The 24,199-nt window shown below is 50.8% G+C and overlaps 2 protein-coding genes across 2 annotated transcripts in view; one reads left to right on the top strand and one right to left on the bottom strand.

Annotated features, from left to right (window-relative positions):
• Positions 1-11,867, bottom strand: part of RFX2 (regulatory factor X2) — a 90,395-nt gene extending 78,528 nt beyond the window's left edge. Inside the window, exon 1 of the mRNA XM_080816234.1 lies at positions 11,699-11,867. The gene's annotated coding sequence lies outside the window, so the exon portion shown is untranslated. The remainder of the gene's footprint in view (positions 1-11,698) is intronic.
• Positions 2,973-24,199, top strand: part of LOC308354663 (long-chain-fatty-acid--CoA ligase ACSBG2-like) — a gene marked incomplete at both ends in the record, with an annotated part of 58,183 nt that continues 36,956 nt past the window's right edge. The window contains 3 exons of the mRNA XM_080822243.1: positions 2,973-2,984; positions 3,066-3,247; positions 11,537-11,773. Coding sequence (XP_080678369.1) covers positions 2,973-2,984; positions 3,066-3,247; positions 11,537-11,773 — 431 coding nt within the window. The remainder of the gene's footprint in view (positions 2,985-3,065; positions 3,248-11,536; positions 11,774-24,199) is intronic.

Here is a 24,199-nt window from a genome sequence, read left to right as displayed (position 1 = left end):
TCGGAAGCTCAGCTAGAGGATCTGAGCTAGAACGGCACGAGCAGGAATGGGAAGGACGGGATCCGAAGGGGACACACAGGCAGTGGGGGGTGGGTGGGGGGAAGGGGAGAAGGCAGGGGGACCCCAGCCTTCAAAGCTGACCACTGAGATGACGGTAGCAGGATAATCGTCTCCCCTTCGCTCGCAGCGCTGCTGTCCTCACCGGCCCTGGGCCCACCTGCTCTAAAGCTACAGGGAAGAGAAGGCGAGCGCTGACCGAGCACGACCCTGCGGCCCAAAAGCAAGCGGAGCTCGGTCCCGCAGGAGGAAGGCCGCCTCTGCTCCCCACCCAAGGGGCCGGGGAGCACGGGGGTGTTTTTTCCCCTCGTCCAGGCCTGCTGATCCGACTGACCCTGCTGGGGCCGTGCCAGGGTTAGAAGGAATGCGTGTAAAACGCCAAGCATATGGTAGGTGCTCAGGGTAGGAGGCCGTGGCAACCTTTTATTTTTTAAAACATAACCTTGGGACCTAACGGTTACGACTTCTAAGGGCTGGCTGCTTGTTCTTCCCTGCCCCATCTTCAGGCCACTCTCTGCCTTTCTTGAAAAACCCTCCTTCCTGGGTCTAAGCACAAGGATTTGTCAGAAGTGCTGGGCTGCCAGGTCGCTTCCCCTCACCCCCCGGCTGCAGAAGGCAGTCTCCGCTGGGAACGCCCGGGATCCGGGGAAGCAGGTCTCACGGGGGGACACGAACCACGGCAGCTTGAAAATACGTTCCTGCATCCAGATGTCTCCAGCTCCCTTGGACAAGAAGCCCTACAGCACTGGAAGGTCTCAGAGACGGTCAAGGGCATGCTAAAGGATGGACGTGTCATTTTAGCTAAGAGCTTCGGAAACGGACAAGGGAACGTCCAGTTATCTCGGGGTCTCTACCGGCAAACAACAAGGGGGGACCTTGCTCTCCATGAAGGGCATCCCAGCCTGTTAACTGGTTTCTACCTTGACCGGCGTTAACAGTTACTTCTCTTCCCAGCGAGAAACGTGACGGTCTAACTAGAATCTGCAACTCTGCGGCAAAAAGTTCCGAAGTGGGGGCTCGCCCCAGCCTGGGTGGGTGCTTGGCTCATGTTCACGCTTTCAAAGATAAGATGAAAAAGGGGCCACGGGAGGGGGGGTGGCTTTAATCAGATGAGCTTCCGTCCACACTCACCCCACACCACACATCCACCGCCACCCCTGGGGCCCATGACCTCGAACCAGCACCTGCGGATGGGAACAGCTCCCGAGCTGGGGAACAGCGCTGGGGAATTGGATCTTTCAGGAAGCGAGCCAGGGTTAGAAATATTTACCCACAACCTCGAGGGGTCCTCAGTAACTACTTCCTCCAGCCCAGCAGGGCAGCCTTTCAAACCTGCCCAAAATGCGAGGGCCACCTGTTGAGGATGAGACAATTCTGACCGCCACGATGACCGTGTGACCAAGTGAGATCTTAGAAAAGTTCCGAAGCAGAACAAGCACGAATTGAGAAGCTGCAATTGGCTTAGACACAGAACGAGACATTTATTATTCTCCACTGTGTACAGGCTCCTTTGGAGGACCCAGCTGTGGTTGGGTTCTAAGTCTCCATCCCCCCCGGCTAAGGGCCTCGCACTTTCCAGAAAAGAATGTGACTTGCGATTTTCGCGGAGCCAAAAGGGGAGTCAATGAGTGCTAAGGGCCTTCGATGAAGATTTCTTTGGGGATTTGGTAAAGGAACACTACGTCTCGAAAGGACTGGAATGTTAATCTCGACTGAATCAAAAACATGGCATTTTTAAGGCTCCTGGAGCTCAGGCAAGGGTTTCGCGATGCCTGATTTTTGCTAAAAGCAAAGGCTGCCATTACCTGATGCAGGCCCCACTCTCGGAAGAACGCTCTGGGCTCCAGTGTCTGAGACAAACCTGACGCCCCGTGGAAAGTGTGGCAGGCCCCACTGCCCCTGTCCTCCAGGAGCTTACGACCAAGAACACTCCATAAATCACTACATGTCCAAGGAGCCTCCGGCTGCAGAACGCGGCAGTCACACCCCTTCTGGCCGGAGAATCCTAGGGTCCCCAACTAGGGTTAACTCTGCCCCCGCAGGGGATGTTCGGACATGCCTGAAGACACAGCTGTTGTCACGACTTGGGGGGAAGGGGTGGGCGCCCCAGCCGACGGAGGCCAGTGGAAGGTCAGCATCCCGAAGGCACTGGAGAAACGCGGCCCCAGTCCTAACATTTGTCCGCCTGGCTCGCTACGTCGGGTCTCGGGCTTCCCTGGGAAGAGAGCCCCAGACAAGGGTCCTGAGAGAAAAGATTTTGCTGAGTAGACTTCACAGTTCAGAGAGAGGGCAGACAAAAGTGGGAGACCCGTGTAAGGTGTGGTGAGTCCATTCGGAGGACTGACTGACGAGGGAAAGGAGCTGAGGCCCGAAACGGCCTTGAACGCTGAGCTGAGCACCACGTGGTTACAGCAAAGGCCTGTGGGTTTGGCCTCTGGGAGCAGAACGTGCCCGTGTGGCCCTCCGCTGCGGCCCAGAAGGCGGGTGGGAGGAGAGAGCAGGCAGGAAGCATCATCAGAGGCCAGGCAGTCGGGCTCTGTGCACGGACGGGGGTCGGCGGGGCACGCTCCCTGCTCTTCGGCACCCAAGCATTAAATACTGCTTCCAGAGCTGGGGGCGGCCAGGGGGCCTGCCCACAGCATGCGGAGGGACAAAGACTCTGTCACCCCTGTGGCTAGAATGAGGACAGACGCCACGCTTGGGCAGACCACCCAGGTGGGAGGAAGGTGGGAGCCCGCCACCCCGGGGGGGAGGTGGGGACACCATGTCACTGCCCTGTCACTGCCCTGCGGCACCTCTGACCCCTGCCCTCACCCCGCAGTCTGTGACATTAAATCACCGCCAATCCAGGAACCTTTGCTTCGGGCGCCCCCGCCACCCCGCGGTGTCCCCGGAGGGCACTGTCCGGCCGAAAGATGCATGCCCAGGTGCGAAGTGGGATGAGCAAGCAGCCGAGTCACACAGGGCTTCAGAAATACTTTCTATGTCCTCCTGCGGGGCATTTCCAGAGCTGCCGGGACAACCAGGCCGTGATTCACACAACAGAGAAGCTGCCGAAAGAGCTCCCGTTCGTGCCGACCATTTCCGACTTCTGCGGCATCTTCGACCGTCCTCACTTGGCCCATGAGGCTACACGACACACTAAGTACTTGACCGAGCACGAGTTCCTCGAATGCTTGCTGGGGGCGGGGTGGGGGGGGGCTCACATAGGACAGAGACTCCCAGAGAGCAACTCACACATAGAAGTCCCCACGAAGGTGAATTCTTCTAGAAAATGAAAAATTCTTTTAAAAATCAGAAGCACAGACACCTGGGTGGCTCAGTGGGTTAAAGCCTCTGCCTTCGGCTCAGGTCATGGTCTCAGGGTCCTGGGATCGAGCCCCGCATCGGGCTCTCTGCTCGGCAGGGAGCCTGCTTCCCTTCCTCTCTCTCTGCCTGCCTCTCTGCCTACTTGTGATCTCTGTCTATCAAATGAATAAATAAAATCTTTAAACAAAAATAAATAAAAATCAGAAGCACATACTTGAGGCTATCTTCCGTGGGTCTGGGGTTCCAAATCGATTTTGTCCTCGAAGCAGGCTACATCCGCCCGTGTTCTGAGGATGGGGGTGGTGGGGAGCACTGCCTGGCCCTTCCCTTGGGTTCTCACCGGCTGGGGAGGAGCAGGAGCACCTATCTGGGGGCCGGTAATGTCGGGGGCTGCTGCTTCCCAGGCCTTCCTCTGCAGGTCACCTTTCAGACAGAAACGTAGCCTAGAAACACGGCACTGTTTCTAGAAGATAAACAGTTTGCATTGTAAAAATAAACACATAATTAGGTGTGACTGCAACTCTAGGAGTGGACTCTCTATCACTAGTACGAGTTCAACAGTGTGCGGCGGAGACAGGCGCGCATGAGCCAGGCCTTCTGTCTGTGGCTGGGGACTGGCCCTTCCCTTTCTTTCCACGGGCGGGCCTCGTCTAATCCTCCTGGTCTCTACGGACCTCTCTCTCCCCGGGGCTTGGTCCTTGCCTTGCTCCCCTTTCCGCCTCAAAATCCCTTCAAGATCTCCTCCGTCCGGCATTTGTCACAGTAGCCAAATGGTGGCGACAACCCACGTGTCCGCTAGCGGATGCGTGGGCGGACACGGTGTGGCCCATCCACACCCTGGGCTTTCGTTCAGCCACAAAGAGGAAAGCCGCTCTGGCACACGCTGCAAGGTGGGTGAACCTGGAGGCCTCTGTGCGCAGCAAGAAAAGCCAGACACCAAAGGACACACGTTCTATGATTGCACACGTTCTAGAAACGTTCTAGAAACATCTAGAAAAGGTAAATTCAGCGGGACGGAAATTAGATTAAAGATTACCAGGGAGGGTGGCGAGGGAACTGGGAGTTTCTGCTCCTGGAACCTGAGCTTCTAGTTGGGTGACGAAGATGTTTTGGAACGAGTGACCACAGGCCGTCACGAATGCACTCAGTACTGCCGAACTGCACACCTGACTATGGGTAAAATGGCAAATTGTCCATCCCGTGTATTTTGCCACAATTAAAAAAAAAAAAAAAAACCCTTTCCTCTGCTGACTCTTCGCTGGTTCCTGCTTCTGTTCTCACTCTGCATCCACTCCTTGGATGGCTGAGAGGACCACCTGTATTCTGACGGCTCCTAGAAGCTAACCCAGAGCCTGCACCGGCCCAGGCAGCTCCAGACCCTGCGACCCAGCTGCCTACTAGAAAGCCGTCCCCACCCAGATGGCCCCTTGAGATGCCTCAAGCCGGCCGAGCCCTCGAGGGAACTCATTATTTTCCCTGCCCGACACCAGCTTCTCCCGTGGTCCCTGACTCACCGCTGTGACACACTGTGCCAGATCCCCAATGTTGGGTGCCTGGGAACCACCCTCCCGGACCCTTGGCCCAGTGAGTCCCTAAGTCCCCGAGCCCCTGAGAACCTGGCTGCCGGCTTCCCCAGCGCCCCCTGGCCTGTGCTGTCAGGCAGGCCCCTGTCGCCCGTCACCCGGACTATGACTCCAGATTCCAGACTCCAAGCCTTCGGTGCACCCTCCCAAATCGTGCCCGATCACAAAGCCACGTCGCCACTGTCTCGGCCCAGCACCGGAGACAAGCCCCACTTGTCCAGCCAGGGCTCAGCACACTTTTCCTATAAAGGCCCAGACAGTAAATACGTTGGGTTTTGCTGGTCACCTTGTGCTTCTGTCACAAATACTCTGCAGTTTCCTTGCAGAAGCAGTCGGAGGTGGTGTATAAATGAACAGTCAGGGCTGAGTCCCAAGAAAGCTTTACCCACGGGCACCAGCTGCGGGCTGGAACAGACCTGGGGGCCGCAATTTTCTGACACCTGCTCTTCTCTCCCCCCTCATCTCCCTTATACCCTGAACCCAGCCCAACCATCCCACAGTCGCCACCCACTGTCCCCACCCAACGGCCTGCCCCACAGTGACGTCTAGCACCACCACTTCTGAGACCGCCTCCCTCTCCTAGTTGCTCTTGGTCTTTGTAGCCTCTGAGGCTGGTGCTTGACTCTGAAGAATGAATGAATGAACAGATGTCCGAGGTCCAGAAAGCAGCTCTTCCAGTAAACAGCTGGCCACCACCGGGCAGCCCTGGACTTAGACCACCTAATTTGTACTCAGAATAGCATCCAGACTCTTCCCGCATGGCCTTTGGGGACCTCTGTCTTCCTCCTTTTGCTCACCAGTCATCAACCTCACGGCTGCCTTTGTCTGCCACGACGGGGTCCTGCTGTGTCCTCCAGCCACAGGGCCTTTGCACCTGACCCGCACCCCAGGCCTGGAAGGCTCTTCCCTCTGACCTCCACACGGCTGTGCCTCCTCCTCATTTCAGTCTCAACTCAACTGTCACCTCCAGAAGGGCAACCCTGGGCCCAGTGGCCTAGTTTATACACACACACACATGCTCAAACTATGCACACGCTCAAAGTAACTGCAGAGGCCTCGGTCTTACAGGCTTACTGCCCATAGCATGCCTGGGCTGCCGGACACAGGAAGGGAGAACGACCACTGTACCAGGGCTTCCGTGAAGTACGATGCATTTTTAACGGCTGTGTGAATTTTTCCCAATGTTTTTAAACAGACCACAACAGGTGTGGTCTGACTCACAGTGTCTGATAACCCCTTGCTGTAATGTACCACCTACAGGTTTGGGGAATCAACTCTATTTCTTGGAAAGCCAAGGGAATCAAGAGAATGGAAAATAAGAACCAGGAGCTACCAGGCGTACAGCAGGGTTTTCGAACACACGAAAGCCGTGTATCATAAGGCAGGAATGCGTTTTGGGGAGCGCGAAGGGGAGCTCAGCCAGGAGCCGGGCCAGCCTGTCGGCTCCTGAGGGCCTGACTCGAGTCCTGGCATGAAGAGCGGGCTGGGTCTCACCTCTGAGTGGCGGGTTTCCAGGCTCCGACCAGGATGCACCCACGAGCCAGTGGTAACAGAGAAGGGAAACCAGTTTCTAGGCGTCCTCGGGTGTCAGTTCTGCTGGCAGAGTTGGCCACTTGCCAGGGTCCCCCCCCAAGGGGTGATGTGGGGGGACGGGATGCCGAGGGGCCTTGGCCACAACCAAGCCCGCGGGACTCCCAGCCACTGGCCTTTGTTGGTGGTGGTTCTGCCGAGCACTAATGCTTGCGGAATGATATCTTTGTCCCAGGGAACTTCTACACTCACGGAAGGACACTGACCCCACCCCCCACCCCGCCCGCCCCCCGGAATGACAGGGGAGGCTCATCGGCTCCATCAGGCAAAACACAGTTTCCTAATGCCTCCTCGGCGCCCGCACAGGTCAGAAAACCCGAGAACACCATCCCCAGGCCGCGACAGCTCGTTTGCTCCCAAATAGTACCAACGGTGAGAAAAGAGCAAACGGCCAGTCTTTGCGGACCGCCGACTCGACTCGGGGCCAGGCCCGGTGACACCCGATGACAGATGGAATCTCTCATCCAGCAGCCCTGCTGGTGTGATTACCTAGCTCACGGCCGCTGAGCCTTTCCTGGAGCGCCCGGCACCCCCGCCCCCGGGGCCAAGCAGCAGAGACACCGCACGCGAGCCCTTCTCGGTCCAGTCCAAGCTGTTCCGAGACACAGGGGCGGCGACATACGGCAGGTAAGGAGCGACTGTCCATTTCTAGGTGAGCCTCTCCCACGGGTGGGCAGGAAACTGTTTATCTATTCATTTAACCAACACTGACTGAGTGCCCACTCGGCGTCAGAATCATGCTCCGCCCGGAGGAAAGAGAAGTTAATAAATCGCGCACAGCTTCCTCCCCTTAAGGGGCTGCCCTTCTAATGGGGGCCAGATGGTGGTAATAAAAATAAATGTGCGTTATGTCATTACGTCCCGCATGCGAGTGACAAAGGCTAAGGGAAAAGACAGCAGGGAAGGAGGCTAAGTGGGTGTCGCTTTTGAGTGGGTGGCCTGGGGAGGTGACATTGGAGAAAAGGCCTGAAGACAGGGTGGGAGCAGCACCCCCCCCCCCTTTACTTGGGTGAAGAGCTTTCTAGGCAGAAAGCTTGAGGAACTCCCAAGAGGCCTGCGGGGTTGAAGCGGAGAGAGGAGCAAGTTCAGTGTCAGAGATGAGGCCACAGAGGACTGGGGTGGAGAGGCCCAGGGTGGGAAGAGACTTTGGCCTTTGCTCGGGGTGAGATGGGAGCCATGGGAGGGTTCTGGGCCGAGGGAAACACAAGGAAGGTAATATGACCCCTCTCCTCCACCCCCACCTGGCTAACAAACAGGCAGGAGCCATCCAGCCAGCCAGCCAGCCAGGAGGGGCTGGTGGCCTGGAGCGGGGACTGGGAGCGGAGGTGGTGAGGCAAGGTCAGGTTCCAGATCGCCGCTGATCGGGTGCGGTTGGACCATTTGCTGATGGTTTTCGAGAAAAGAGGCCGACTCCCAAGTGCTGGCCTCATCCGCCAGGAGAAGCCGGCTGGTCCTCACTAACGGGGTGCAGGGCAGACAAGCAGATTGAGGGGCCCATGGGGAGCTCGGTTTGGCCACCTGGTGCTTAGGCGGGCTGTCAGAAATCCATCTACTAGAAAGACCACGCCTCCCAGGCCCAGATGATCCCCAGGCCTGTCGGGCTCTCTCCCTGGCTCTTCTCCCCATCCTCTGTCACCTACTCCTTATCCCACGCACCCCTGATTCTCTTCAAGGAAGAGCCTGGGTCTCACCTCGACCCCCACCCCCTGTAAGAATTCCCTTGCTGCTCTTGCGGTCTCCAAGAAGCACGTCGGTGGTTTTCAGTGTCTTCTGTCATTCCCCGTGCATACTCCATTCATTCACTCATTCAGCAAAGGAAGGACACCCCCGGGGCCAGGCACGTGTCTAGAGAACTTGGCCTGGGCCCGGGAGGGAGAGACTCATCCTTTAAATAACAGAGAGGGAGTCCAAAGGCTTTTTAAATACATCAGTCCACAATCCCTTATAACAATGCCGATCTCCAAAAGGCTCTGAAAACTGGAAAATTTTTTTGTCAATTTGGCACAGATAAAATCGGACCCGAACTGGATTCAGGTTCTGGTCCTTAAGGACCCAGTGGGTGGAATGTCCGTACAGCCTAGAGCGGAAATGCGGATGTGTTTGCGGGGTGCCTCGGGGCTTACACCTTCGGCCCCCAAGTCTGGCAAGGGTCCCAACTAGCAAGATGACTTCTCCGCGAACTTTCCTTGTATTTTAAATAGTTCACATTTTACAAATAAGCAGGTGTCAGGGGAGGGGGGCACACTATTTAAATAAGTGGTCACCTTGCAGTTAATTAAAAAGAGTCAAAGTGATAAGATAACGGTTCCAACTGGCCCTGGAATTTTACGAGGAAAACAACCGCAAATGTCTATAAAAATCCCAGCACTACATTCCAAATTTTGAATCAGTTATAATATTAACTGAAGTTCAATTAATTAAATATTGACACATAAGAATTCATTTTAACTTGACTCTGAAAGTACAAATTAGCTCAAAGGAAAGAGATATTTCCCAGCATCTGCATTTTTGGTGACTGGCCCCAGCTTGGCCATGCTTCGGTGAGAAACATGCTAAGAGTTGAATATTAAGGTAATAATGTATGTCCTGGGGCACCTGGGGGGGCTCAGTCCATTAAGCGGTGACCTTTGGCTCAGGTCACGATCTCAGGGTCCTGGGATCGAGCCCAACAGCGGAAAGTCTGCTTCTCCCTCTCCCTTTGCCCCTGTCTTGCTCGTGCACTCCCTCCCAAATAAATAAAATCTTTGAAAAAAGAGGTAATGTATGTCCTTAGCCCAGAGTGCAAATATCAACAGAATTTCAAAGAACTCATTCTGTTGCTTAGTGTAATTAATAACTGTCCCCCTGCTCCCAGATGCTCCTTTGGAGTTTATCCGGCACACAAGAGGAATGTACCTAAAGGCTAAATAATTCAGTTTTGCTTTTATTGCAGAAGCAAACTGTATCTGAACTCACCCCCGGCCTAAACCAGCCGAATAGCACAGGACCACAGAAGCAGTCGGCTTGTCCATCATGTATCGGAAATCTTTTTTTGAAAACTACCCCGTCCCCTCTGGTATTTACCAAGCTCACTGGCCGGCCAAGATAGCAGTGATCAGTGACTAAAGAGACTGGATTCTTGGTTTGGGGGGGGGCGGAGCGGGGAGAAGGGGGTGGGAGGGGAAGGGAGAGGGAGGGGAGGCTCTCACCACACACTCTCACCTCTCTGGCAAGGGTAGGTGATAAGCCGTCTCTAACATTATTCTGGAGCGGGTTCACATTTTTAAACTCGAGTGGGAGAAAGAACGGGTAGCCAGGCCTGATACTCCCAGGATGGAGGGTAAGGGTCTTCACAGAAGCACACAGTGTTTCAGAGCATGAAGCCAAGGGATAAAAACATATTGACAACATGCGCAGGGGGAAAAAAAAAAAAAAAAGGTTTTGTTGTTGCTTTTTGGGTCATTATTATTAGCATAATTATTTAGTTGGGGGAGTCTTAGTTGAAATCGAGAGTGTTACATAAGGTTTGATATTTTGGATTTGCCGAGATAAAGCTGGCTGGGAGGAAAAAAAAAAAAAACTCAGGGAAGTCCGCACTGCCGGTTAATCGCACCGAGCAAGAAATAGTCGTGCTATGCGCGTGCGTGTGTGCTGGGGGCTGCACCATGAAAACAGCCAGAAGCAGGCAGGAGGTCTATGGAGAACGCGGACCTGGACTCCCTCCCTCATTCCTGCAGGGCAACCAGGAGGTTAAAATTAGGACGGTGAACCACCCCCGCCTCGGCTGGAATGGCAGGGGCACCTCGGCCCCAGGGGCCCTTGAAATAGCCACTAGGATCGGGGAAACCGAACTTTCCTAGTGCAGCAGCGAAAACAGCCAACAGGGACCGGTGGGGAGGGAGCCCCTTGGCTTCTCTCAAGGGGGGGAAAGGAATAGCGTATTTGGGGGGCTGGGGGGGGGTGTCTGTGTGTCTCCCTGTGCCGAGTGCGCTTCGGGGGAAGGGGGAGTTAGGGGTGGGGTTCAAATTCTCAAACATGCACGCACTCACACAATCCCAGGAGAAAATGTCACCGAGCAGTTTTGGGCCACAGGTTAGGCTCTTTAAACAAAATAAGTCAATACATTAAAGCGCGCGCGCGCACACACACACGCACACGCACACACGCACACAACTTCTGGGGAAACTCTCCTCGCTTGGAGATCAGTCCAAATAGGGGAGCGGCGGCCGTGTGAAGGGGGTTCCCGAGCGGGGTGGAAGCCCTGGCGGACACAGGATCCCCCAAACTCTGGAATGTGGGGCTCAAAGGGAGAGAGGGGAGGAGGGTCCGAAGAGCCTAACCACGAGGATTTTTGGTAAAGAGGTGAGAAACGGTGCCCAGGGGAGTCTGATTCTCGGTGAGTCTGGGGCGAGTAAGGGAGGGGGGCGTTTTCCCCAAGACAGGCTCATCGACATTTGGGTAAACAGTGAGAACCGGGTTCCACCGGAGCCCTCAAGCTCACAATTCTGGAGGGGGGGGGTCAGAATGAGAAGACGGTCCCCAAGACACCCCAAATCCAGGAAATTGGGGCAAAAGTGAAAACGAGGCTTCCGGGCCCTCGCGATTCAGGAGTCTGAGGTTAGGAGTGAGAGAGGGGCCCCGGGGAACCCCAATTTCAGAGATTTGGGGAGTAAAAGATAAGAGGGGTCTGCAGGAGCCCCCAATTCCGGGAGTTTAAGGTAGGGAGTTGAGATGTTTCAAGAAGTTGAGAGGAAGTGAGAGAGTGGTCCCTGGGCGCCCCCAGCTTAAGGATTTGGGGGTAAAGTAAGAAGAGGTTCCCGGGAGCCCCAGTTCAGGGTTTGAAGATAAAAGTTTGAGGGGTCCAGGGGCACACCCAAGTCGGCGATTTGGTAAGAGTGAGAGGGTAAGAGTGAGAAAGGGATCTCGGGGGCCCCCAACTCAGGAAGTTTTCTGAAAAGTGAGGCGACGGTTCCCACTTGCCCCCGAGTTTGGGTAAAAGGTCGGGGGGTGCTTCCCAGACTCCCCCAAACTCCGCCGCGCCTGCGGAACTGGGCTGGAGACGGGTCCCGCGGGCGCGCCACCCCGGACGTTTGGGGTGAACGTCCCGACCCCCGATCCGGATCCCCGCCGCCCCCCGCACTCCCCGGTCGGGCCGGGCCCGGGGCGGTCGCATCGGTCACCTGGAGTTCGGGCCGGGAGTTCGGGCAGCGGCTCCCGCGGCGGCAGCAGCGGCGGCTGCGTGTTGGTCCCCGTTGGTAAGTAACAGTCTCCACGGCTACAGTCTCTATGGCGGCGGCGGTGGCGGCGGCGGCCGCTCCTCCTCCCGCTCCCGCCGCCCGCCCGCCTGGCTCGCGCGCCCGCCCGCCCGCCAGCCCGCCCGCCCGCCGCGATGGGGCGGGGCGTTGTTACCGGCAACGGTTACCAGGCTCCACGCCCCACCCCTCAACGGCCCGCCTACGCCCGCCTCCCACGGGCGCGAGGAGGCCCTGCGGTACCCCATTGGCTGCCCGCAGTGTCCGTCATAGGGGGCGTCCCCTGGCGAGGATGAGGGCGAGGCTTGACCAATCGCCGCGAAGGAGGGCGTGGCTTGGCGGGAGGCGCGCGCGGCTCGGAGGGTTGGCGAGCGGGAAGCGCGCGGGGCTCCCGGTGGGTGGCGCTGCTCCCGGAAGGTTACATTTCGGCGACACTAATGGGGCCTTCGATTATTCAGGACGTCCCGGCGTAGTCTCAGTCTGGGGTCCGCAAACTCCGACCTGCGGGCCAACTTCTGCCCGCTGCCTGTTTGTCATGGACCATAAGCTGGGAGTTTTAAAATATTTTTTAAGAGGTTTTAAACAGGGGCGTCTGGGTGGCTCAGTCTGCCTTCGGCTCAGGTCATGATCCCAGAGTCCTGGGATCGAGCCCCGCATCCCGCTCTCCGCTCAGCGGGGAGTCTGCTTCCTCCTCTCTCTGCCTGCCTCTCCGCCTACTTGTGATCTCTGTCAAATGAATAAATAAAATCTTAAAAAAAAAAAAAGATTTAAGAGGTTTTAAACAACCAAAAGAAGAATCTTCAGTGGCAGGCGAACAATGTGTGAAATTCTTGCATTACTGAATCCAGTATTTTTAGTATCTTTAAGGGTTGATGGACCACACCCTTGAGGCAAATTATGTCTGCCTGTGTTTGTGAATAAAGTTTTATTGGAACGCAGCCAGGCCCATCTTTTCAGAGAATTTGAGAGGCTGTTTTCACAATCCACGGACAGAGCTAAGCACTGAAGAGTTAATTCGTTGCTCAAAGATGGAATGACATAAGCAGAGCCTAGAATATTTACTGTCCAGCCTTTCATAGAAAATGTTTGCCAACCCTCTTCCCTCCCCGCCGCCCCAGATGGTAGGTTCAGCCCTGCATAGGATAAACAACCCACACTCTCCTGTAGATTTTATTCTCATCCCGGGATATTGACAATAAACAGAATAAACAAACACGTATAGTTATTCAGGAGAAGGGGCTGGAGAGAAAACTCGTTCTGGAAAGAAACAAGCAGGGCAATTTCAAGGAAGATTAGACCTCGGACCTATTCATTCAGTCAGTCATCCATTCATTCATTCGCTCAACAAGTAATCATATTAGTGAGCACTGATTAAATTGTTCTTAGGTGCCAGAAACTGATCTAAGCATTTTTTTGGTAGGCTAACTCAGTTTAATCTCACACTCATATCCCGAGAAATGTGCATGCAATATCCCCACATTACAGATCAGGAAACTGAGGTCTGGAAAGAATGAGTGAGTTTGCACAGTGCCAAACAGCTTGCAAGGGCTTCAGACCCTCAGTCTGGTGCCAAAGCCCGTGCATTTGGCTGGTAGCTGGGTGGTTTTCAAACATTTTTGACCACAACGCCACAGCAAGAAATGCATTTGACCCAAACGCTCAGTCCAAACAAACACGTAATAACTAAAAATTTCCGTAACATGATACTTTAGGGAATGCTTGATCTTTCCTATTCTATTCATTTTAATGAAAATGCTGATGGTCACCTGATGAATTGATTTAGCCACTTTCTAACAGGTTGCTTCTTTCAGATTTTTATGTGATGGAGTCTTAAGCTGAGGACTCCAGGAATCAGTTCCTTTCCTTCAGTTGTTTTTTTTTTTCCTTCAGTTATTTTTTTTTCCTTCAGTTATTAATTTAGCCAAAAATATTGAGTGCCTACTATTTGTCAGACACCATTTTAGGTGCTAGGGACACCTAGCACTTATAGGAAAAGTGATATAGTAGCAACTCTGGGGATGACTGGGTCGGGGGTATTTCAGATGGAGTACTCAGGGATGACCAACAATCCTGGATGGCTTGAGATTATGAGGTTTCCCAGGACGTGATGCTTTCAGTACTATATATGGGAAGTTTCTGGACCATGCAGGAAGTGCTGGTCACTCTAGGTCTCTCTGAGAGGGTGACAATTGGGCCAAGGTTGGAATAATGAGGGAAAAGGGAAGAAAATATCAAGAATTCAAAATCCCTGGGATGGAAACTCATTTTAAAGAAACAGCAGGGTCACTGGATACGGCTGGAGCATAAAGAATGGAGAGGTCATAAGTCAGTGAGGGGTAGTGAGTCAGGAGATGGAGGGGATCAATTCATTTCAAATCTGATAGGCCATGGGAAGGGGTTCTCATCGGATTGGGAAGCCACTGGAGGGTTTCAAACAGGAGGGAGATGTAATCAGATTGGTGATTTCTCATTTTAAACAAGCTCACTGCATGGGGAACAGACTGTAGGAGGCAAGAAAGACAGAGTGAGAACTCAAGAGACTGTTAGAGTTTTCCCAGACTGACAAGTATAGTGGCTTGGATTAAGGACCTGGGGGTGGGGATGAGTAGGTGGCCTGGAGGTACATTTTGGAGAACATTCTATGCACTGGATGTGGGGAGCTGAGTGGTAAAATTTTGGGGCGTGATGGCAGGTGCCTTGTGACCATGTTGTACAGCCCATTCTACTATAACTCTTGTTTCGAAAATGCAACTTTGTCCCAACTTGATCCATATTTACAGTACTATTTATGTATTTCTTAACTACTGAACACATGTACAACTCTGCTATCTCAAAGAAGAGATGGTGAGAAAATAGAAAATACTTCGGAATTAGAAATATTCGAAATCAGGGATACCTGGTTGGCTCAGTCGGTTAAGCATATGCCTTCGGCTTAGGTCATGATCCCAGGGTCCTGGGATCAAGTCCTGCATCAGGATCCTTCCTCAGCAAGAAGCCTGCTTCTCCCTCTGCCTGCTGCTCTCCCTGCTTGTGTGCTCTCCCTCTCTGACAAATAAATAAATTAAATATTTTTTTAAAAAAGAAATTTTTAAAATTAGAAAATTAGAGGGGCACCTGGATGGCTCAGTCAGCTAAGCGTCTGACTCTTGATTTCGGCTTAGGTCATGATCTCAGGGTCGTGGGATTAAGCCCTGAGTTGGGCTCTGCACTCAGTGCAGAATCTGCTTATCCCTCTCCCTCCACTCCTACCCCCACCTCAAATAAATAAATATATAAATATATAAATACATAAATAAAATATTTTTTAAAAGAACTAAGAAAATTAGAAATTAGAGAAATCAAAAAATATTTGGAGATGAATACACATCATTTGGAGATGAAACACAACATACCAGAATTTGTGGGATTCAGCTAAAGGAGAGGAATATTTATAGCTGTAATCACCTGTGTTAAAAAGGAAAGGTAGACCGCAGTTCAGTAATTTAATTCTTCCACCTTAAGATCTGCAAAATAAAAGTAAACCAAACCTAGAGCTGACAGAAGGAAGGAAATAATAAAGATTAGAGTGGGAATAAATGAAATAGAGATAAGAAAATCAACAAAGAGAATTTAAGAAGATCACAAGTTAGTTTCTTGAAAGGTCAGCAAAGCTGACAAATCGTTAACTAGACTGACGAGGATAAAAAGAGAAAAGGCTCAAATTACTCAAATTGAGAATCAAAGAAGGGAGATCACAACCAACTTTACATAAATAGAAAAGATGGTAAGGCAGTGCTATGAATAACTGTATGCCAATAAATCAGATATCCTCGATGAAATGGGCAAATTCCTAGAAAATGACTGAAGAGGAAATAGAAAATCTGGGTGAACCTATGAAAGGAGAAAAACTGCATTAGTAATCCAAAAACTACCCACAAAGAAAATTCTAAGACCAGATGGCATCACTGATGAATTCTACCAAATGTTTAAAGAAGAATTAACACCAATCCTTCAGACTGTTCTTAAAGACAGAAGAGTAGGGAATACTCTGTAAGGCCGTTCTAACATTCTATGAGACCAATATTATCCTATCCTGACACCAAAGCCAGAAAAAGACATCACAAAAAGAGAAAACTACAGACCGTTATCCCTTATGAACACACATGCAAAAATTTCCAACAAAATGCTAGCAAACCAAATCTAGCAATATATAAAAAGATTGACCCACCATGTGAAATTTACCCAGGAATGCAAAGTTAGTTGTTTTGACATAAAAATTTTAATCGTTTTAATAGAATAGAGGACAAAAATTGTAGGATCATTTTAACAGAAAAAAAAATTTTTGACCAAATCCAACGCTCTTTCATGATTTAAACAACAACAACACTCAACAAACTGGGTATAGAGGACTTCCCCAGCCTGATTAAGGACATCTATAAATGCACCAAAAACAATGATACACTATGGTGAAAAACTGAATGCTTTCCCCCATCTCCATAGGGGGGAATACGGCTTCCCCAGTAGGGAAGTTCCTAAGAAGGTGAAAATAGAGCTGTTCTATGACCCAGAAATTGCACTACTGGGTGTTTACCCCCAAAATACAAATGTGGTGATCCGAAGGGGCACCTGCACCCCATGTTTACAGCAGCAATGTCCGCGATAGCCAAACTGTGGAAGGAGCCCAGATGTCCATAGACAGAGGAATGGATGAAGAAGATGTGATGTATAGATAGACAAGGCAGACATGTCTGCTCTCGCCACTTCTATTTAACATTGTACTAGATGTTCTAGGCAGGGTAATTAGGCATACAAAATAAATAAAAAGCACCCAGATTGAAAAGGAAGCAGGAAAACTATGTTTGCAGATGACATGATCTTGTATGTCGAAAATCCTAAGGAGCCCATTAAAAAGCTATTAGAACTAATAAATCAGTTCAGCAAGGTTACAGAGTACAAGATCAATATATAAAACTCAGCTGGTTTTCTATACATTAACCATGAACTATCTGAAAATGAAATTTTAAAAAGAATCCCATTTACAACACCACCAAAAAGAATAAAAGACAGAGAAATGAATTTAATAAGAGAAGCCAAGATACGTACAATGAAAACTTGAAAATGTCATGGAAAAAAATTAGAGAAGACCCAAGTAAATCAAAAGATATCCCATATTCATGGATCAGATTTAAAACATTATTAAGATGGTAATACTCCCCAAACTGATCTACAGATTATCTCTATCAAAATCCAGCTGGGTTTTTTTTTTTTCCCCACAGAAATTGATAATTTTACAGAAGTTGACTGTAAAGTTCACATAGAAACTCAATGAACGAGAATAGCCCAAATAATACTGAAAAAGAAGAAAATTAGAAGACCCATAATTCTGATTTTAAAACATACTATGAAACTATATTGTGGTACCGGCATAAGGCTAGACAGATAAATGAAATAAATTAAGAACACAGAAATAGGGGAGCCTGGGTGGCTCAGTGGGTTAAAGCTTCTGCCTTCGGCTCAGGTCATGATCCCAGGGTCCTGGGATTGAGCCCTGCATCGGGGTCTCTGCTCAGCAGGGAACCTGCTTCCCCCACTCTCTCTGCCTGCCTCTCTGCCTACTTGTGATCTCTGTCTGTCAAATAAATAAATAAAATCTTAAAAAAAAATAGATCATAGACTTCAGCAGCCCTCTTGGGTCCCCTCCCTCTTCAGGAACTTTGTGTTCTATTACTCAATAAACTTTGTACTATTGCTCAAAAAAAAATAGATCATAGACTTAAATGTAAAACTATAAAACTCTTGGGAAAAAAAATATAGGAGTAAATCTTCATGACCTTGGTTTGGCAATAATAAAAAAGACAGATAATAACAAGTATTGGCAAGTATGTGGAGAAATCACAACACTTAGGCAACGCTAGCAGAAATGTAAAATGGTACAGCCACTCTGGAAAACAGAATGTTGATTCCTCAAAAAGTTAAACATAGAATTGCCGAACGAGCCAGCAATTTCGCTCCTAAGTATATATACCCAACAGAAATGAAAACATATGTCCACACAAAAACTTGTAGACAGATTTTCATAGTGCCATTATCCAAAACAGGCAAAAGCAGAAATTATCCAAATAACCCCCAATGAATGGGCAAATAAATGAAACATGGTAAATCTGTCCAATGGAATGTTAATCTGCTATAAAAAGGAGTGAAGCACGGGCTCACGCTACCACGTGGATGAACCCTGAACACGTGGTGCTCAGTGAGAAAAGTCAGACACTAAAGGCCACACAGTGTGTGCTTCTATTTATATGAAATTTCCAGAATAAGCAAATCTACAGAGACAGAAACCAGGATTAGATGTTGTCAGGGGCTGGGGGAGGAGGACGGGGAGGAAACGCTAATGGGGACATGGGGTTTTTTGGATTAACAAAAACGTTCTAAAATTGATTGTGGTGATGACTGCACAACTCTGTGCATCGTCTCAAACCACCAAATTATGCCCTAAAAAGATGAATTTTATGGTATATGAATTATAGCTCAATAAAGTTATTTTAAAATTCTGCTACCAAATTAATTAGTTCTTTTTTTTTTTAAGTGTGTAACTCAATTATGAAGTTTTTGGGTATTGCTGTCCTTATCCAACTTTACCACAGATCTGTGGTTTTTATTGTGCAATTCTGCCCAGGGCAATGATTTTTAGGAACGCCTATATCACCTTATAGCAGAACTGACTGCGTGTAGTAAGTTACTTCAGTCTGATGTGAGGAAGCAGGAGCTTCAGGCTTGTCAAATGACCATTGTCCTCCATAGAGACGGGACAAAGTGGAGACCCTGCCCCATCACATTTCGAGAAAATCCAATTAATTACCCTTGACCCTTCAGTGAAGGAAAACATCCTTGGAAGTTGAGCGACAATCACTTCTCGGCCTTTTGGCTAAAATCAAGTGGAAGTTGAGCGGCAACCCGCAAGGTCATGGCTCTCCCACGCAAAGGTCTGCATTTCGCTGATGTCTAACGCTACCACACATTCCCCTTCTTGCTTCCTCACCCCCGACCCCCGAAAGAAGGAGAAAACTAAAGTCCCTGGAGACGGAATACTGAGCTGCACCTGCCTGTGTCAGCCTGTGGAGAGAAAGGCTCCTTGTTTGACAATTATTAGGGGCTTCAACACAGGGACAGCAGAGCATGAAATGAAATGCAGGGGATCTCGTGGGGCTGGCCCTGGATACACAACCCCCTACCCCCAACCACTACCTTGGTGGACTGTCACCGGCAACTGCTTTTACCTGGCCCATCTCACTCTCCTCCTGGTCCCTAGGAATTCGGGAGCCACTGCTGGCTCCTCTGTGGAGGGAAGCCAGCACAGGCTTAAGGAGAACATCAAAGATGTCTCCACACCAGCTTTTTCGTGGTCATGAGGGCCTCTTCCCAAACAGACCCATCCTGATTTAGCAGCAAACTTCCTCCCTTAGCTGCCCAGACATCTCTGGCCCTTCAGTTTCTGGCAGGCCTCCGTGCAGTGGCTGCAACACACAGACCCCACCCTATAGGGTCCCAGAGCCCAGGTGTGCCATTGGGATGCCCTCACCAGGCCCTCCCTGTACCCAGCACTCAGCACCCCGGGAGCTCCCTGCCCAGACGCCCTTTGAACACGTTCCCTCTCGGCGTCACCCTTCGGTACCCTCAGCATAGGTGCACAGACAAGAGCTGGGACCACCTTTTGCTGCAATTTCATCTGAAAACCTGCAGTCCGGAGTTCATAATCTTTGTGTCTTATCACCGGTGGAAATTCCAGTTCCGCACCCTGTTTCCATTTGCTTTTCTGAGCACTGCCTCTCCCTGACCCCATCCAGGCTTAGCAGGTTCCATGAGGGCAGGGACCTTTTCTGCCTTCTCTCCGGGATTGTCATCACCTACAGCAGAGGTTCTTAACCAAGAGCAATTCTGCCCCACAGGGGACACCCAGCAATGTCTGGGGACATTTGTGGTTGTCACAACTAAGAGGGGCTCCTGGTACGGAGTGGGAAGAGACCAGAGATGTTGCTCAACATGCTATCACGCACAGGATGGTTCCAACCCAGAGAATAATCCAGCCCTACGGTCAAGAGCCAAGGCAAAGAAACCTTGGTCTGGCCGGAACCAAGCTTGGAGCACAGGTGTTCCTCAGTAAATCACTGTTGAATGAAGGGACGTTAGATCACCAACCATGCAGGTGCAAACTTGCCCAAATCTATCTTTTTAAAACATTTTTAAGATTTGAGATAAAATATACATAAAATTTGCTGGTTTCACCATTTTTGTATAAAGCTCAGCAGCATGAAGCACACTCACCCCCACCCTCTGTCTCCAGAACTTTCCATCTCCCCACATGGAGACTCTGTCCCCACGAAGCACGGACTCCCCACCCCCTACCCCAGCCCCGGCTCTCACCCTCTCCTCTCCTGTCTGTGTGGACGGGACTCCTCTGGGGACCTCCTGGGAGTGGGGTCCTGTGGGATGTGTCCTTCTGTGGCTGGCTGCTCTCGCTGAGCCCCGTGTCCTCGGGTCGTGGCAGGTGTCAGGGTCCCTTCCCTCCTGAGGCTGGATCGTGTTCCAGCATGTGGATGGACTGCACTGCCTTTATCCGTTCATCCATCGGTGGACCCTTGGGTTGCCCCACTTCTTCGCCCTTGTGGATAATGCTGCTAGGAAAGTAGGCGTGCAAACATCTCTCGGAGACCCTGCCTTCAATTCTGTTGTTGCCCAAATCCCTCAAGGTTAGATGGGCGGAAGCTTTGAGAAAGCTTTTGCACGAGGGGAACGAGGAGGGAAAGAGTGTGATTCTGTGCTTATCAGAAGGGTTGTAAGCCTCTGACTAGAATCCACAAGAGACAGACAAGATTGCTCCAGGATCGTCCGTAACTTTCCATCTCGATCCTGCCATCTCCAGCCCAAGGAGTGGCTATAGATCACGTTAGGGCAGAGGATGGGGGTGAATTTCCTTCAGGAAAATTCAGCTCGGGACTTACCTTCTGTCCGTCACTCTTTGCTTCCCAGGATCCCAATGCGGGTCCAGGTCCAAGTAAACCCTCATCAAAGAAGCGCCAGGTCCCTGTTGACCTTGGGCATGGGGGAGAGCCAGGGAGGAGAGGAAGGAACCTCTGCTCCTCCGTGGGCCGAGGAGAGGCTGACATTTCCCTTAGTGCGTCTGCTTACAGTCCGTTCCCAAAAGAGCGTTTTGCCTGTTTAAGGAAGCTACTCGAACCACACACTGCTCTCAAGGATATCACATAGGGAACAGGGAAGCAGGCTCCCTGCTGAGCAGAGAGCCCGATGCGGGGCTCGATCCCAGGACCCTGGGATCATGACCTGAGCTGAAGGCAGAGGCTTTAACCCACTGAGCCACCCAGGCACCCCAGGGAACAGTTTAGAGGGAAAATGGCAGGGCCCGAGTGTGGTGCACAAAGTCATAGGAGCGGGAATGTTGGCAGCGGTGGAGGGAAGGGGGTGTATGGAAGGTAACCTCTTGCTCCTTTCGTCCTCTTAACTAAAGCTCCGGGAGGATCATTCACAGGGTGTGGCCAACGCACCCAGGCTTCCCTGGGACTTCTTTGGGTAAACTGAAAACCCCCCGTTCCTCGGAAAGTGAAACAGAGTTATCCCGTGACCCAGCAATCCAACTAGGCAACAAAAACTTGTCCGTGCATGTCTGGGGGCAGCATTCCTCACAAGAACCAAAATGTGACAAGGACCCAACTGTCCATCAACAGACAAATGGGTAAGGGAAACGTGGTATGGTTACAGAATGGACTGTTATGCAGCCATAAAAAGTGAAGCACGGGCACCCGCCATCGCACGGGAGAACCTGGCACGCACGAGGCTCAGCGAGAGGAACCGGACCCAAGAGGCCACACGGTGTGGGATTCCGTGTCTGTGAAACGTCTGGAACAGTGAAATCCACAGACGGAAAGTGGATTACTGGCTGTCAGGGGGCTGGGGCAGGGAGGACTGAGGGGCGACCTGTTTAATGGGGACAGAGGCTGACGTTTCCTTCCAGGGGTAGTGAAGATGTTCTGGAATTAAATAATGGGGATGGTCGCACTTTGTTTTTTTTAAAAGATCCTACCTACCTACCTATCTATCTATCACCCATCTATCTATCTATTTGAGAGAGGGAGAGAGAGAGAGCGCGCAGGCAGGCAAAGCAGCAGGCAGAGAGAGGGGGAAGCAGGCTCCCTGGCAGGGAGCCGGATGCGGGACTCGATCCCAGAACCCCGGGATCGTGACCGGAGCCAAGGCAGACACTCAATCAACCGAGCCACGCAGGCGCCCCGCCCACAACACTTTAAATCTACTAAAACCACCAAATTATACATGTTGATATGATGAAGTTTATGTTACAGAAATTATATCTGAAAAATAATCTTTAAAAAAAAAAACAAACCTTTTTTTAAACCCTGAAATTCCATGTCCCAGGGAACACTCCAGCTGCTGCAACTCGTGGGCTGGGCTGCAGACCCATACGGGTATGGAGTCCCTGCTGCCTTTGCAGACCGACAGTCTTGCTGACTGCAGCCAGAAGGTCCTTGCAGGAGGCTCACAGAGCTAGCTAATGAGCTGCCGAGCTGGGGTGTGAACCAAGCACACACTTGACCTCTACCCAGGACCGCCCCTCCCCGCTGCTCCCCTGCAGCGCGCTTGCACACGGAGAGAGTTTTCTTGGAACAGAGTAAACATAAACTGGGAATGGAAACACCAGGAGAAAGGCTGAGCTTCTCTCTGTAGATCCTGTCGTACTATCGAGGCTGTCTGCCTGTCTCTCGGTCTGCATGTCTGCGTGTGTCCTTGTATTTACTAAGCACAAACATGACTTGTCCCACCGGATTTTGGGGGGGGTGTAAAAAACCCTCAAAGGCGTAATAAAATGAAAAGATATTGTCTGCTAAAATATAAAATAAAAACCAAACAGCACAAAAGGTTTAACCACATGTTTGCAAGTAAAGAATCGGCCACTAAAACCAGAGGACCACTAAAATGAGCTTGAGTGCAAGAATGGTACGAAACACATCCCTCTGGGCGCTCTCCAAATCTTCTTGAAAGGATTTCCCTACGGTGGTTGTTAAAACTTTTTTTTTTTTCCTCCCAGACGGGCTTCTTCCTAATTGACTGTTTTAATTTAACTAATGACTGTTAATTAACCAGCGCCATTAGAACTTTAAAGGCCATTTATGCATTGGGGGAGGTGGTTTTAAGAGCCACTTTTTTTTGGCGCAGACTTGAGCACGAGCATCGGATCCTTTCAAGGGTGGCCTAAAGGGACAATTTCCATAACGATGCAGCCTCAGAAGAGGGGATTTTGTGTGGCAAGCACCTGTGCGCCACCAAGATCCTTTTCTCATGACTTCCTGGCCATCGGCCATCACATTTCTCCGCGATACTGAATCATTTCCATAGCAAACTGCTGTGACCTCGAACAGCCTTCGAAAAGGACAGGCTGAATACGCGTCAACCACATTTTTTTTTTCTTCAATCCCATTTGTTTTCAGCAAACTGTCTTAACCACTTCTAGGCAACCCGGGGAGGGAGGGGGATAGGATGCCTGGGCCAAGGTTCCACATTGCCCGCCAATCAGAGGGGCAAGGCAGGGAGAGGGGGAGAAAGGGAAAGGGGGAAAAAGAGCGGTTTTTAAAAAGGGTGCAGTTAAAACAATTCAATGACCAAAGCTGTTGAGAATCCTTACCGCCTGCTTTGGAAATATGAAACGAAGAAGGTTCGCCTCGCGGCTTACTTGTGACCTCACCAGTTGTGATCCTGACACGTCTAGCTTCCATGCACAGAAATCAGTGACTTTTAAGAAATGACATAAGGGGGAGGCCTGGGTGGCTCAGTTGATTAAGCAACTGCCTTCGGCACAAGTCATGATCCCAGGGTCCTGGGATCGAGTCCTGCCTCGGGCTCCCTGCTCAGCGGGGAGCCTGCTTCCCCTACCTGCCATTCCTCCTGCACTGGGGTTTAAACACCGATGGAACAAAGCTCCTTACGTTGTCAAAGTAATGGTGGATTCTGGTTTTATTGTAACATTTTCGGTTTATGGAGTGTTTGGTAGCGGGGGAAAGAAGCTGTTATGTCGATTCACATTGGGATATATTCTTTTTATCTCGTGGTGAGCACAGGCCAAAACGATAATAAGAAATGTGAAGATACAGACGAAAATATGCAACTCTTGAAAAACTCCAAATTGTAAAAGGACTCCCTTCTGATATCCATTAGGTATCTCAGTCTTTTGGGAATGTACTCTCTTGGGTCTGACCTCTTTGTGTAAAATTATGTCTATGAGATTCATCGTTATCGTGGTGCCCATCACTCACTCACCTTTTTAAAAACATTGTTGAGGAGTTTGACGGACATTTGGTTGGTTTCCAGTTTCCTCCAATTCTTGACAGGCACAGCTGGCAAGAAACTTGGGGTGCACAGTTGATA

Source organism: Martes martes (assembly GCF_963455335.1).
Source record: "Martes martes genome assembly, chromosome: 1".
Lineage (NCBI taxonomy): Eukaryota > Metazoa > Chordata > Mammalia > Carnivora > Mustelidae > Martes > Martes martes.
The sequence above is the reverse complement of the archived record's forward strand: the minus strand, read 5'-3'. Positions and strand labels throughout refer to the sequence as shown.